The following is a 15,953-nucleotide window of genomic DNA, read 5'->3' on the forward strand; positions in this document are numbered from 1 at the left end:
AACAAACATTCAACAGTCAACATTACAGAATGAGCCTTTACTTGATGAACAGCACCGCTAACTGCACAGCTAACTGAGCGACAAGTCATCTTTAAAACGCTATGTAACGCAACACACACACTACACCAGAGACGTGTGTCATCAGCTAGACTCGTGAACGACCTTCAGCCCGTCATGAGAGGAGGTGAAGTGTTAGAATGACGTCCGAAAGGAGGTGAAGTGTTAGAATGACGTCTCAGAGGAGGTGAAGTGTTAGAATAACGTCTCAGAGGAGGTGAAGTGTTAGAATAACGTCCGAGAGGAGGTTAGGTGTTAGAATGAAGTCTCGGAGGAGGTGAAGTGAGGTGAAGTGTTAGAGTAAGGTCTCAGAGGAGGTGAAGTGTTAGAATGACGTCTCAGAGGAGGTGAAGTGTTAGAATAACGTCCGAGAGGAGGTGAAGTGTTAGAATAACGTCTCAGAGGAGGTGAAGTGTTAGAATAACGTCCGAGAGGAGGTTAGGTGTTAGAATGAAGTCTCGGAGGAGGTGAAGTGAGGTGAAGTGTTAGAGTAAGGTCTCAGAGGAGGTGAAGTGTTAGAATGACGTCTCAGAGGAGGTGAAGTGTTAGAATAACGTCTCAGAGGAGGTGAAGTGTTAGAATAACGTCTCAGAGGAGGTGAAGTGTTAGAATAACGTCCGAGAGGAGGTGAAGCGTTAGAATAACGTCTCAGAGGAGTTGAAGTGTTAGAATAAATTCTGAGAGGAGGTGAAGTGTTAAATAACGTCCGAGAGGAAGTGAAGTGTTAGAGTAAGGTCTCAGAGGAGGTGAAGTGTTAGCATAACGTCCGAGAGGAGGTGAAGCGTTAGTATAACGTCTCAGAGGTGGTGAAGTGTTAGAATAACGTCCGAGAGGCGGTGAAGCGTTAGAATAACGTCTCAGAGGAGGTGAAGCGTTAGAATAATGTCCGAGAGGAGGTGAAGTGTTAGAATAACGTCTCAGAGGAGGTGAAGCGTTAGAATAATGTCCGAGAGGAGGTGAAGTGTTAGAATAACGTCTCAGAGAAGGTAAAGTGTTAGAATAACGTCTGAAAGGATGAGAGGCGTTTCTAATGTCAGCTGAAGGTTGAGTGAATGACATGAAATGAGATGGAGTGGAAGTTTCAGTCAACATGAAATATTAGACCGAGTCAATACAGAACCAGACCTTCTGATCTGGAGCCGTTCACTGACGGGAGCAGCACTCAGAGATAAAGGGGATTTCTCTTCACTCTGTTGATCAGCCTGACTGCAGCAGTGATCCGGAGCTAAACTCCAGGTTCTGTTCTGCTGACTGCTGACTGGAGCTGGAGGGTAACTGGACTTTACTTCATGAACATAATGTTACAGAGAGGAGAGAGAGAACCAGAACCAGAACCAGAACCACAGTCTCTGCTGAGTGCTGACTTCATACAGAACTTCAACTCAACACAAAGTAGTGTTGGCAATAAAGTGTCTGTTAACCGTTGAATTCATGTTCGTGCAGCAGAACCTAAAGACCCGACTCAACAACACGAAGAACCAACGTTGTTTTTACACATTTTAATGCAAAAATCTGACAGAAGATGTATTTTAAAGACTGAGTGAAGCTTTGTACACAACACACACAACAAGTTCTCAGGATGTTGTTACTGTCCTTTGAGGTTCTGTGAGGTTCTGACAGCAGCTCATCACAGATGTTCTGTATCCCTGATGAGTTCCGGGTCATTCTGTGGTGTTCTGGTTCAGGCTGCAGAGGGATGAGCTGTGTGAGGACTCTGAAGAAGCTGGAGACATGAATATGTAGAACTTGTTCTGCTGCTGTGGTGGGAGGAGCTGACAGAGGCGTATGTGAAGGTGCTGTTGTGAGACTGTGCACATGTGACATACAAGTCGAACCTGTGGGGAAAAGAGTGTTATAAACCTTCTTTTGGGTCAATGTTTGACCCGCGTGGAGCCCGTTACCGGCCCGTTAGGACTTCCAACATGGCTGCTTGCCTGTGAGGACGTGTCCGCTCAGCCACGCGTGCTGTGTTTCTGGCAGATGTAGCGCAATTTGGTGGAGCAGTGCAGGTCGTTCAGACGTCCGTTGTGGTGCAGGTGAGCACAGTCTTCGTCCCCGCCACCGAGGCCGTGCCCGGTCCAGCTGTCGGGCTGCCCTGGCGCCCAGCGCCTGGAAACAACACCGGCCACAAAGTTATAACATCTTGGACCGCTTCCTAAAACGGACTTCTGACGTCATCAGTGACCTACCTGCGCTCCATCATGTACGGAGTCCGGTTGATCCACTCCCAGCGCCCGGTCCTCCAGTCGGACAGACCGACCCAGAATAACTGAGGAACTGTATGACGGGTCACAAAGTCCTGAACACACAGAACACACACAGAACACACCAGCCGTCACCACAGGACTGGTTCTGTACAAACATCTGGAACAAAACACTGAATCATGAGACCAGAACCAGCTGAGACATCTGAGGACGGACAGACAGACAGACAGACAGACAGAGAGACAGGCTGTCTCACCCACTCCTTGTCGGTGTGGAGGATGAGCAGGTGAGCTCCCTCTTTCTCACACCACACTCTGGACTCGTTCCAGGACAGAACCGTCTGGCTGAAGAAGAAACAGTTGAAGTCCAACTGATCCCAGCCGATAGGACAACACCCGTCTCCTGCAGAGCCTGAGAGACAGACAGACAGTCAGAGACACGCAGACAGTAAGAGACACACAGACAGACAGACCGACAGACAGACAGGTACAGTGTTGACGTACTGTTGTTGATGATGCGTTGGAGGGAACATTTGAGCGCAGCGACGCTCCTGCTGAGAGAATCAACCACCGACAGCTGCTTCAACGCCTCGGACACTGAGCACACACACACACACACACACACACACACACACACACACACACACACCAGTGATCAGCTGTTTGAACATGTGAATATACATTTTAAAAATTGACTAAAACACAGATTCACATGTGATATGGTTCATTAACCAGAGTCGAAGCAGCAGTGAGACTGACCTGAGTTCAGCTGCTCCTTGTTCTTCTCCACAGCAAACTGCAGCTTCTGAGCTTCTTTAGCTCGTTCTGCCAGAGAGCACAGGACACTCAGTTAGCATGTTAGCATGTTAGCATGTGGCTGTGGTCACGTCCTGAACGCTGTGTTACCTTCAGCCAGCTGCAGGGAGCTGTTCAGTGATTGGATGACGTCGCTCAGGTTGGAGACACGTTGTTCCATTGACCACAGACGATTGGATGTCTTGGTGCCTGATCACACACACACACACACACACACACACACACACACACACACACACACGAATGATGACCCCCTCAGAATGTTTTAATCATTAATATAAAGGAGCAGTTTGTATGATATGACTACAGATGGAGTTTAAAACAGAGCTAACATCCTGAACAGCACGCTGGACACAAACTGAGTCACAGTCACCAGAACAGTTCTGGTTTGTCTCCAGTCGCCTCTGGTTCGGTCCAAATCAATCATCAGTTCACAGAGTACCAAGTGAAAGTGTTCTGACCCGTCACTCTGAGTTCAGAAGCATCACAGCTGAACTGAACCTAAAGACTCAGTAAGTTAGGTGTGTGTGTGTGTGTGTGTGTGTGTGTTTGTGTGTGTGTGTGTGTGTGTGTGTGTGTGTGTGTGTGTGTGTGTGTGTGTGTGTGCTCACTGGTGGCTCCCAGTGCGATGATCAGGATCAGGACGACTAAAGCTGTCAGAGCAGGAAACAACCAGCGCCTGAACCTGGAGACACCTGAGAGGAAGGCAGGCACAGGATCTGACAGACAGACAGGCAGGTGGAGAGACAGACAGGTCATCACTTTATGTCATCACAGTCAGGACATGTCATCTGCAGCAGACAGAACTATATTAACTGCATCAGAACCACAGACAGGCAGGCAGACAGCACCTTTGGTCCACAGTGCACTGGTGTCCATATCGTTCTCGTAGCGATAGTCTGTCATGACGGCGATGTCCCTCTGTTGTCCTTTAAGACGAGCGTCCTCGCTGCGTCCACCTGACAGACACCAGACTACATTCAGCATGTTAGCATGTTAGCATGAGTCTGCCAGGAAACCAGCCTTGGGTTTCAGAGACATCATCAGGTCGATGGACAATCTCAGCACAAAGTCCATAGAGTCTCTGTTCTGGAGCTTTCAGTCACATGGCATGACCTTCTGGAAGATCCTGGTTCTGATCCAGAGCTCCAGAACAGCTGATAAATGGACCCTGAGGCCATCACTGTACATTTATTACATATTTTAAACTCATCCAAAGATAAAAGAGAGAACAGTGCTCAGCAGGTCCGAGTCACTGTGGACAGACGTGCTGCTGCTCGTCAACTCTCTGAAGTCACATCAGGACAACGAGTGCAGCAGCAGCTCGTCTGTCACCTGCAGGGCCTCAGACCAACACCAGAACCCAACAAGACAACCATCTCACACAGCCACAGCTGAGCAGAACCAGGATCATCACCCACCTCGTTATCGTCCCTGCAGAGCTGCTTTCTCTAAACGCTCCGGTTCCTCCAGCCGAGCTGAGTGAGAACTGTCCACTCATCACTTCTCTGATATTCATGTGTGATTTCATAACATTTCTCAGATGTTCACATCCGCACAGGCAGATTTTATATGTGAGTCAGCCCAACACTTCCCTTTATTCTAACAGATTTCTGCAGAAACTTCCTCAAATGATTCCCGACTGTCCGTCCATGTTAGTTTGGATCCGACTGAACTTTATTGTCTTGTTCAGTTTGTTCTGAAGAAATCTACAACAAATAATCTATAAAGAACTGAAGGAAACATTGGAGCTGCTGGAGGAGAAGATTTTATTACAATGATCAGCAGAGAAAACATGTGCACCTTTATTCACACTAACTGCAGTGGGTGTAACGCTGCCGTGAGTCTGTACAGGTGTTGATGAGGTCAGAGGTCAGAGGTCAGCCCTCGGTGAGGTCGTCGTTGAAGTGCAGGAGGAGGGCGGGGCTGAACAGGTTCTGATCCAGTCGTAGCTGTTGGAGCTCGTGGTCGTCGTCGAGGACGTCGTTCTCGCCGAGCGTCCTGCTCATGTCCAGACTCACCCCGCTGTATTTCCAGGTGTAGCTGCGGGCGTGAGAGTTGTAGGGCAGGTAACGCTGCAGGATCTCAGCCAGAGTCTCCTCAGAGCACACCTGAGGAGCAGCAGCAGGTCGGGGATCAGTTTCCAGTCATCAGTGATCCAGACTTTTATTTTGAGGGCGAGGTCAACTCAGTATGTTTACAGTTCTTTAATTTGTCTCTGTTGCTGCTAAACACTGCGAGCTTAGCTGCTGGCTAGCTTTAGCTTACACTTTATTGATTCTCAATGAAACAGTTCCTGATTGGCTCAAATGTGTGCAATATGTAAGAAATGGCCTTGTGTTGATCTCATACTTAAATAATCAGGGAGCAGATATCATTGCGGTAATGGCTAAATGCTAACTGCTTGGGTGCAGGGAGGGTCAGGCTAACTTGTTAGCATGCTAACTTCAGTAGATACGACGCTGTTGATGCAGGGTCATCACCACTCTGCAAGCTAACTGGCTAACTGGCTGTAGCTCATGTAGCTACAGCTCTGTGGCGTTATTGTTTTGGGAGCTGTCCGAGGGCTGTGATTGGTTGATCCAGGAGAACATCCTACCTGCTGCTGCACAGTGTTCAGGTGTGTGTGGGCAGTCACCTGCAGTCGCTGCTCCTGTGACGTCAGCGTGTTGATGACTCGTATCCACCTGGTTTTGGCGGTCAGCAGCCCCACCTCGTAGCGCTTGTCCCTCCACCAGGGATGGCCGATGTCGCTGACCCAGTCAGAGCGAGGGCCGGTGGGCGGGACATGCACGAAGCGCCCCCTGGGGGTGTAGTACCTCACACAGTTGGTCAGCGGATCCACATACTTCAACACCTGAGGACAGAGGACAGGTACATGCAGCTGAACCAGGAGCCGAGCAGAGATCTGCTCACCGATTGGTCAGTTTGATTGATGAGTACTCACGTCTTTGGTTTCCGGGTCGAACCAGGAGCTGATGTCCCGCCCTGCACACTCCATGATGGGTAACAGCAGAGCGTCACCTGCACGCAGACATGTTCATGTCAAGCACTGCGTTCATTTACCTGCAGCTGCTTTAACACACCTGTAGCCCCGCCCACAGGAGTTTAAACCACAACATGCGGCCTTAAAGCACCTGTAGCCCCGCCCACCACAGTTTAAACCACAACATGCTGCTTTAACGCACCTGTAACCCCGCCCACCACAGATTAAACCACAACATGCAGCTTTAACACACCTGTAGCCCCGCCCACAGGAGTTTAAACCACAACATGCGGCCTTAAAGCACCTGTAGCCCCGCCCACCACAGTTTCAACCACAACATGCAGCTTTAACGCTCCTGTAACCCCGCCCACCACAGTTTAAACTACAACATGCTCCTTCAACACACCTGTAGCCCCGCCCACCGGAGTTTAAACCACAACATGCTCCTTCAACACACCTGTAGCCCCGCCCACCGGAGTTTAAACCACAACATGCTTCTTCAACACACCTGTAGCCCCGCCCACCAGAGTTTAAACCACAACATGCTCCTTCAACACACCTGTAGCCCCGCCCACCAGAGTTTAAACCACAACATGCTTCTTCAACACACCTGTAGCCCCGCCCACCAGAGTTTAAACCACAACATGCTCCTTCAACACACCTGTAGCCCCGCCCACCAGAGTTTAAACCACAACATGCTTCTTCAACACACCTGTAGCCCCGCCCACCACAGATTAAACTTGTAAAAATACTCTGTTACAAGTAAAAGTCCTGCATTTATGTAGGACTCATGTGATGGTATGTAACATGACAAACCACTTCAGTCATTATCTGCTGCAGAGTTTAATTTTGTTTTAATCTTTTCTTCTGTTAAATTTGAATCTGAATGCAGGAGGTGAGCTCGTCTCTGGACATGTTTCATGTCAACTGTCAGTCACTTCCACCTGCAGTCCGATCTGTTCTGTATAAATAAAGTTCGATTGATGATTTCTAACAAAACATCATATTGTTAAAGTCTTCTGTAAAGTAACGAGTAACTACAGCTGTCAGGGGAAAGTAGCGGAGTACAGATCACACAGCATGTGGTGTTCTGGAGCAGAGGTATGGACCCGACCGGACCTGAACTGACCTCGGTACTGGTTCATCAGCGGGGTCAGGTCGCACACTTTGCCCAGGAACGACACCCACAGGTCTTCAGCGGTGTTGTGAGCAGCCACCTCGGCAGGAGTGAAGATCTTGGGTCTGTCCGCCATCTTGAAACAAACACGACCTCCTCCGTGCTCTGTTTACAATCACCATGGCAACAGGAGGCAAGGGGCGGGGCTTCTTGTCTGCGCTCTGACGCGTCACATATTTAATGAGGAAATGTCTTTAACAGTAATACTTAAATAAAACATGTATTTTATTATATGTGTGATGATTCAATCACTTGTTTTAATGAAGAGTTATTGACACGTTTTTCTTCATGGTTATAAAACATTTATACACCTAAAACGTAGATTTAAACCATGATTTTATTTCAACTACACGATTTTATGTGTGTTTTTAAATGTTGTTTATCTAAAGATTATAAAAACATCTTTTACATTTCATTGCTAATAATATTCTCACATGCTTTGCAAAAAAGTTAAAAACAATAAAATAATAATAATCTATGTGTGTTTACTTTTACACAAATAATACAGATTTGTATTACACGTGCATTAAAATAAAGTCTTACGTAATAACAAGAAGAATCATACAATTGATAATAAATTTGATTAGCCTTTAAATATGTGTATGCATGATGAACAGATAAAACGAGCAATGTTAAATATATGAACATAGAATAAAATCTACAAATTCATTAAGTACAGTATCAATCGATGACCCGCCTCTCTCTCTGCGCTCTGGCCCGGTGTCTCTCTCCCTCTCTCTCTCCCTCTCTCTCTCCCTCTCTCCCTCCCTCTCTCCCTCCCTCTCTCAGGAATGCATCAGACGTGGCAAACACTCACTTTCTCCACTTTTCACGAACTTTCTGCAGCTCGAGGCCTCAGAATAAGACAGGAAACACATCTTTTCCATATGTCCTCCTCTGATTGGCTGCTGCGGAGCCGCTGCGGCGCGCGGATTGCTCGGCGAGCCCGTCAATCACGACAGTCGCGCCTCTCATTGGCTGTCCGCTGAGGAACGGGCGGGAGTTTTCTCTCCGGCCTCTGTTGACATCTTGGAGCGATGCTTATCGCGAGGTTTGAATCTGTTCGGGAGTCCGAGAGCGGCGCTGATGGAGTGAGGACGGTAGAAGGAACCAAGTGACGGTTAACAGTCGGAACACAGCCGATAACGGTCCATAAGAAGCCGCCATGTCTTCCTGTCGTCTTCTCTGCCTGCTGGCTCTCACCTGGCTCCACAGCTCCGTGTCGGCCGAACAGCGGAGTCTCTCTGCAGGTAAGGCCGCTTCGGAGGGTCTCCTGCCCGGCCGGGCGGACCACCCTGCCCCGCTGGAGCTGCTCTGCTCCTGGTCGCTCAGCTAATCTGGCTAATTACATCGTTATTCACATGTATATCTCATTAGCAGCTTCAGCAGCGACATATATGTTCTATGATAATCTGTGACTGTGAGTTTGTAAAGTTAGAACTTGAAGGTAAAGACCCCTGAAACTTCCTAACTTTAGCCTGCAGGCTAACTAGCAAGAATTGATCGCCGCAGGTAAAGTTCATGTCTCGTATTGTAGATATGTTGAGTCTGTAAAGTGTTAATTATAAAGTATTGTGTTCATAATGGTGTGAAACATGAACAAGTGACTCTGTGTTTTCCTGTGAATTGAAGATATTCCACTAAAATAATCACCTGATAGATAAAAATGAACTGATTAAGTAATAACTGATCCGGCCGAAGTGTTGTAGTCACCACCAACATGAACAGGAGTCAACTTCAGATTCATAAGACTGAAGAAAATCTGTGCAAATCAAGTCTGATATTAAAGTGCTAATATATTAAATGAGGTCCATCGTCGTGTCTCAGTCCAGGTCAGCAGCCCCGAAGAACCTTCCAGAACTCTGAATCTCTGCCCACTTCTTCTCTGTCACAGCCTGTTATTAGCTCAGGCTGCTGAGTGTTGAGTCAGAACCATCTCGAATCCTACCTACACATCATTTAAAGTTTAATCTGCAGTAAACACCAGAATCATCTGTTTCAGTAATGTTGTGTTCATAGTGAGGTTTCATCCAATCAGAGCGCAGAAGCTTCAGGTAGAATCACACAGGTGATAAACAACCAGTGAACAGAAGAGTGAAGCGGCCTCATGCCACAGAGTCCTGATGAGCCTGAACTCTTATACAGACTGGAGTTGTTTGACCCGCAGTGATAGTTTTAGTGTGAGAGTGAAGAAGACAGCTGTGTGTGTGTGTGTGTGTGTGTGTGTTTGGACAGCTGTGTGTGTGTTGCGGGGGGTTTGTGGTCGGACACCTGAGCAGCAGATTAGTGAGCAGAAGCTCTGGAGTGTTTGTAGTGAAGCTGTTCCGATGTGCGACACGTCCCTGAACACACTGAACATACAATCACAAAACATTTAATAACAAGTAGTTCTATAAGTGTGATGATTAGGTGCCTCGGGACTCATTTATGATGCAGTTTGAGCCCTAAATAACATGAAAAACAGGATTTTCATTCAGTTTCTGCATCTTCTTTTACATTTTATGAGCCAATCAATAGTGAGAGCGATCAATATCTGCAGCCTTGTGCACCTTTCTGTCTTTATAAACCTCTGAAAGTGATGGGAAACTTGTGTCGATGGTAAATCCTACTGCACATGAACGCATCATTCCTCTCATTCATGAATGATCTGCTGCTGAACTGAAGAACTCACGATGAAGTTGTCATCCAGACAGCAAAGAGGTGTAGAGAGTATACCCCCACAGATGTGTGTGTGTTCATGAACGTCACACACATGTTAGCCGACTGAGGGAAACCTGGAGGACAAGGAGGCTTCTGTCACCAGATACTTTCTCTCCTCCTCCCCCTCCTGCTCCTCACCTCCTTCACCCTCCACGGAACTTCTGAGGAATTTCACTCAAATCCAAACTTCAAATTCCTCGAAAGCCTGGAGGGAGGGAGGAGGAGGAGGAGAAGGGAGGTGGGGGAGGAGGGAGGAGGTGGGGGGAGGGGGAGGAGAGGAGGAGGGAGGAGGTGGGTTTCCTGTCAGGTCCTGCAGGATTGTACCCAGAGGTGGAATGTTACTAAGTTCTGGAGGTCTTTTACTTTACCTCTATTTTCTGTGACTTAATCCTTCCACTACATCTCGGAGGGAAATACTCTGCAGTACTGACTGAAATGCTTTTATTTTGAAAGCTGTAGTTTTCAGGTGTGTTTGTGTAATCAGAATGTAATCGATCATAGATGTTGATGTGTTATTACAGAACATAAAGTCTGTAAAATCAGCTCCGGTTCTACAGAGTGGTGAAAACATAAAAGCATCAACAGACGTTATCCAATAACAGAACTTATATTATTGTCATATGACACAAAATTATGAAAAACAAACTAGATAGAAAATAAAGTTTTCAAACAGACAAAAACCAGCAGAACAGCAGAACCATAGAAGATGTTTTTGTGACGAGCAGCTGCTGAACGCTACACATTGATCTGGATCAGTTTCCTGTTGATTGACTTATTGATGACTGATCACCTGCTCTCTGTCTGTCTGCCTGTGTGTGTGTGTGTGTGTGTGTGTGTGTGTGTGTGTGTGTGTGTGTGTGTGTGTGTGTCTGTAGAAAATCTGCTGGTCATCACCGCGGCAACAGAGGAAACAGACGGCTTCAAACGCTTCATGAGGACGGCCCGAGAGTTTAACTACACTGTGAAGGTAACACTCACACACACACACACACACACACACACACTCACACACACACACACACACACACACACACACACACACACACACATCGAGGTGTATAATTTCAGTGGCTTTATCCAGGGAGATAAATTGAGAGAAGATGATGATGGTGTGTGTGTGTGTGTGTGTGTGTGTGTGTGTGTGTGTGTGTGTGTGTGTGTGTGTGTGCAGGTCCTGGGTCTGGGCGAGGACTGGAAGGGTGGTGACGTGGCTCGGACGGTGGGTGGAGGTCAGAAGGTCCGATGGTTGAAGAAGGAGCTGCTCAAACACTCAGACAAGAAGGACATGGTCATCATGTTCGTCGACAGGTAACACCCACCTGTCTGTCTCTGTGTGTGTGTGTGTGTGTGTGATAAAACTCTCCTGTTCTCATTTCTCTTTTCACTCTTGCTGCTTCTCATCTTCTCTCTGTTGTTTCTTTGTTCTTCTGCCTTCAATAAGAAATCTGACTCACCTGTCCTACTTTGTTTTTGTTTAAATGACACCTGGAGCTCCACAGATCGATGATAAAGAAGAACCAGCAGCCGTGTTCAGACAGTGAATGCTGTGAATCGCTGCTGTTTAGTCATTGAAGACGAACTTTTCTTTGTTCAGTAAACTTGATTGTCTTCCGTCTCTTCCTGCAGCTACGACGTGATCTTTGCGTCGGGCCCGGAGGAGGTTCTGTCCAAGTTCTCCCGTCTGGGTCACAGGGTGGTTTTCTCAGCTGAGGGCTTCTGCTGGCCCGACCAGAGGCTGGCCTCCAAGTACCCAGAGGTGCATTCTGGGAAACGCTTCCTCAACTCAGGAGGTGAGACGCCGTCTGAGAGTCCTGATCAAAATCATCCATCAGTGTTTAGTGACAAAGTTCAGACGTCTCCTGTAAACAAACATGGACACTGAGGAAGAAAGGATCATGTTGTGAACCATGGTGTGTGTGTGTGTGTGTGTGTGTGTGTGTGTGTGTGTGTGTGTGTGTGTGTGTGTGTGTGTGTGTGTTTCAGGCTTCATCGGCTTTGCGTCAGATCTCAGTACGATCGTCCAGCAGTGGAAGTACAAAGACAACGATGACGACCAGCTTTTCTACACCAAGATCTACCTGGACAAGACTCAGAGGGTAAGAACTGATCCAGGCACAGAACTCAGTGTGTTTCTGTCGCTGTGAGCTCAACAGAACCTCCACTGTCTTCATCACCATCCACTGACCCTGTAGACTGATGGACAGAGGAACAAGAGAGGTTATTAACTCATAGAGACAGATAAAGTACTGATCCGGTCTGAACGCTGTCATCAGTCACACATGATGTTCACAAGTCTTTTTTTGCAAGTCCAAGTGAAGTCTGAAGTCTCTAAAAAATGAAAATCTTATGTCTCTTCTGGTTGTAATGACCCTTCCATCATCTGTTGCTATCTGGTCTACTAAGAATACTGCACAGCTATATCTAAGAAATGTAGCCTTGCATGTTACTCTGTGACTCGTGTATGTGACAAATAAAGTAATCTTTTAATCTTGTAAATCTAACATTATTAGTCATGCAATAATAAGTAATCATCCAATCTCAGTTATAGATAGCTACATCTGCTGGACACAAAATAAACACCATTCAGATGCTGGTAAATCATGCAAGTGGCTGGTACTGTATGCTGCACTCACCAGCCAAAATAACTATGGTAATCTATTGAGTGGCTGGTAAAATTTCCACATTCACTCATCTAGCCATGTTGTTTACAAAAAAGTTAAAAGTTTGCACTTTGCAACTGTATTGTTTAATTACACTGTGTCTCTAATGACACATTCCTCTATCCTCTCACTCAAACGCAGTGTAATGGTAACCTGGTAAACCTGTAACATTAACGTTACGTGGTCAACATTAAACCTGTAACCTGCCTGTAAGCCGACACTATAACTATGTATTTTTCTGCGGTTAACGTTAGCCAGTAGATGGTGGCAGCGGAACATAGATGATTAACAACCTTTTTTTTTTTTAACGTCATGTCAACGCCACTCAATGTAAACAAGTGCGGTGAGTGCAAAATTCACTCATCTATTCAAGTATTCAGTTACAAAGCTAGTAGCAAGCGTTACATAGCTGATGCTGAGCTAGCCGTCCATATGCGCTAATGTGACTGACCTGTCCGGGTGAGTTTTCAGGGGCCTGATAATATCTGATGTGGTGGATCCAGCATCCTTGATTCGGGTACTGCAGACTTTGCAGTCAACGCTCCTTTTGTTGGTGCCGTCGTGTTTGAAGTTTTTATAACCAAATGTAATCACAAATGGTACAGCAGCAGCTGCAGGTGTGCCACCGGTCGCCGTAGTCATCATCCGAGGTACTAGTGCGTGAAGCCGCGAGGAAGGAAGGAATCACATTAAGCTGGTCGGACATTTCAGAGTTTCCTCAATATTAAAACGCCTAAAAAAGAAAACATAATGATTGTTCACGAGTCCCAAAACACGAGTCCGAGTCGAGTGTGAAGTCTTTTGAGCAGGAGTCCAAGTCAAGTCTTGAAATCTCTGTGTGTGCGACTTAAGTGTGACTGGAGTCCCCATCGCTGTCAGTCACACACGATGTTTGTCTTCAGACTGAAACACGTCGTCATAAAGACGTCACAGTCGTCAGTGACTCAGAGCTGCTCCTGTATATCAGCAGCTCACAGAACTGAACAGAACCAGAACTGCAGCTGTCAGTATGAGCAGATTTATTGTGAGATTCATCTTGTTCAGAACCTTCTCTGACCCAGTGGGCTCCATGTTGGTTCTGGTGCCATGTTGATGAGACGATGTAGTTCACTGAGTTTTGACACTAAACTACATGAGGTTTGACTTTAATTACAACAATATGACAAACATTATGTGAGAGATTCTGACCCAGTTCAGACCGGATCAGTACTTTATCATCTCTCTTCAGTCACGACCAGACAAAGGGGGCGTGGCCTCAGCAGTCTACAGCAGAAAGTGTGTTTTTCATAGAAACATGTGATCCTGAACATACCGCTGTGTGTTGGCCCAGAAGAAGAACCTACGCAGGTTCTTGGTTTAAAGTCAGAACTCAGTTTTCTTGTACGGTGGTCCAGTCAGCTCACTACGGAGGCCCTGAAGGCCCAAACGAGACGTGTGACGATGGAAAAGCTGTGAAAGAACAACAGGAAACACTTTGTGGATTTGATTTGATGTGATTCTTCTCTTCAGACCAAGTTCAACATGACTCTGGATCATCGCTCACGAATCTTCCAGAACCTGAACGGAGCTGTTGGTGAGTCTCTCTCTCACACACACACACACACACACACACACACACACACACACACAGTAACATAAGTAAACAGTGTGTGTCCGACATGAATGAGCTGATTGTGTCTCTCTCCGTCAGAGGAAGTCGTCCTGAAGTTTGAGAGGGCAAAGGTCAGGGCGAGGAACGTCGCCTACGACACGCTTCCTGTTGTTATCCATGGCAACGGACCCACCAAGGTAACCCACCAATCACAGCCTTCCCCCGACATCAGAGCGCCCTGAGTGAGGTGTGTGGTTTGAGGGTTTTACAGCTCAGTGACAGAGACGTGATGCTTTAGTGTTAAATTATAGTTCAGAATGTGAGCGGAGAAAACAACAGTGGAGGAAGGCTGTCATTAAGTCGCTCGCACTGAGGGAGAGAACACAAACGTCTCACCACATTTCCTCTTCTCAGTCCTCTGAACACAAAACAGAAGCTCCAGTCAGCTGTTTGTACCGTTCGCCTGACGGATCAGGACCCTGAAGCTGAAAGACCTGCCTCCTTCTCACAGTCCTGACAGAGTGAACACATGAAACATGTTCATCTGATTCAGTGTGACGTCACTGTCGCAGGACGTCATCATCTCTGATGTCTGTCCAGAACAGACGTCCATAAATCAGAACTCAGAGACAAAAGTCCTTTCAGACCTCCCCTGCAGCTGGCAACAGGTTCTGGTTGTCCTGATGGATGACAGGACCATGAAAACATTGATACTATCTGCTGTGGATCATTAATGAGTTCTTAGATCCAGCCTGACCAGCACCAGTCGGATCACTGAGGTGTCTCCTCTCCTCTCTGCTAACGGACCAGACACAGGCCGTTTTAATCAGACGTGACGTGTTGTTTAAACTTGAATAATCTGGTGTTGTGTTGAATCACCTCTGATGACACGTGTGTGTGTGTGTGTGTGTGTGTGTGTGTGTGCGTGTGTCTGCAGCTGCAGCTGAACTATCTTGGTAACTACGTTCCGACAGCGTGGACCTTTGAGAACGGCTGTGCCATCTGTGATGACGACCTGCTGTTCTTCACCGACACACCTGTAGGTCCACTCAGCCGACAGTGACGGTACCGCTCCTGTTCTGCTGTCGTGTCCTCGGTGTGTTTAACATGTGTGTGTTTCAGGACGAGGAGCTGCCGCTGGTCTACATCGGAGTGTTTATCGAACACGCCACTCCCTTCATGGAGGAGTTCTTGGACCGACTCACGACACTCAACTACCCGACAACGAGGATCCGCCTCTTCATCCACAACAACGTGAGACCCTGCACAAACAGAAACACTGTTCTGATCAGTTCTGTTGTGTTCTGATCTCATGACATCCTCCTGTCCTCCAGGTTGTGTACCACGAGCGTCACATCCAGAAGTTCTGGGATCGTCACAGAGCTCTGTTCCCTGACGCCCTGCTGGTGGGACCGGAGGAGAACCTGCAGGAGAACAAGGCCAGAAACATGGCTGTGTGAGTAGAACCTTCAGAACAATATTCCTGCTGTTAGAGCGTCTGTGGCTCACTGGTGGGATTATCTCCTGATCCTCTCAGAAGGAAACTAACCAGCAACTATGGTGAAACCTGTCTGTGTGTGTGTGTGTGTGTGTGCAGCGAGGCCTGTAAGAAGGACCCGGAGTGTGATTACTACTTCAGCATCGACTCGGACGTGGCCTTGACCAACCCCGACACGCTGAGGATACTGATCGAGGAAAACAAGTACGTGCTGAACTTCTGTACAGCTTCTCTGCTACCCTGCAGCCTAACTCGCACACACTA

The 15,953-nt window shown here is 47.2% G+C and overlaps 4 protein-coding genes across 4 annotated transcripts in view; 2 read left to right on the top strand and 2 right to left on the bottom strand.

The window, feature by feature from the left end:
- The window catches only part of LOC115590052 (zinc finger protein 239-like), a 285,383-nt gene that overhangs the window by 26,224 nt on the left and 243,206 nt on the right, over positions 1-15,953 (top strand). The window lies entirely within an intron of this gene.
- On the bottom strand, positions 1,542-4,570 carry LOC115590040 (asialoglycoprotein receptor 1-like). Its single transcript, XM_030431294.1, has 10 exons — positions 4,499-4,570; positions 3,929-4,036; positions 3,689-3,796; positions 3,168-3,266; positions 3,021-3,086; positions 2,766-2,858; positions 2,519-2,673; positions 2,247-2,356; positions 1,992-2,166; positions 1,542-1,892 (listed from the first exon to the last, which is right to left on the bottom strand). Exons 2-9 carry the CDS (start codon positions 3,981-3,983, stop codon positions 2,010-2,012), a joined length of 843 nt encoding a protein of 280 aa, XP_030287154.1. The 5' UTR covers positions 3,984-4,036; positions 4,499-4,570; the 3' UTR covers positions 1,542-1,892; positions 1,992-2,009.
- cyb5d1 (cytochrome b5 domain containing 1) lies at positions 4,830-7,370 on the bottom strand. The gene is made up of 4 exons (XM_030431319.1): positions 7,193-7,370; positions 6,025-6,101; positions 5,716-5,934; positions 4,830-5,188 (listed from the first exon to the last, which is right to left on the bottom strand). Exons 1-4 carry the CDS (start codon positions 7,314-7,316, stop codon positions 4,958-4,960), a joined length of 651 nt encoding a protein of 216 aa, XP_030287179.1. The 5' UTR covers positions 7,317-7,370; the 3' UTR covers positions 4,830-4,957.
- The window catches only part of plod3 (procollagen-lysine, 2-oxoglutarate 5-dioxygenase 3), a 10,988-nt gene continuing 3,291 nt past the window's right edge, over positions 8,257-15,953 (top strand). The window contains exons 1-11 of the mRNA XM_030431162.1: positions 8,257-8,490; positions 10,816-10,907; positions 11,112-11,248; positions 11,567-11,730; positions 11,924-12,036; positions 14,110-14,173; positions 14,291-14,388; positions 15,129-15,230; positions 15,314-15,445; positions 15,526-15,647; positions 15,789-15,893. Of these exons, the coding sequence (XP_030287022.1) occupies positions 8,406-8,490; positions 10,816-10,907; positions 11,112-11,248; positions 11,567-11,730; positions 11,924-12,036; positions 14,110-14,173; positions 14,291-14,388; positions 15,129-15,230; positions 15,314-15,445; positions 15,526-15,647; positions 15,789-15,893 (1,214 nt within the window). The 5' untranslated portion in view covers positions 8,257-8,405. The remainder of the gene's footprint in view (positions 8,491-10,815; positions 10,908-11,111; positions 11,249-11,566; positions 11,731-11,923; positions 12,037-14,109; positions 14,174-14,290; positions 14,389-15,128; positions 15,231-15,313; positions 15,446-15,525; positions 15,648-15,788; positions 15,894-15,953) is intronic.

Source organism: Sparus aurata, chromosome 10 (assembly GCF_900880675.1).
Source record: "Sparus aurata chromosome 10, fSpaAur1.1, whole genome shotgun sequence".
NCBI classification, from domain to species: Eukaryota; Metazoa; Chordata; class Actinopteri; order Spariformes; family Sparidae; genus Sparus; species Sparus aurata.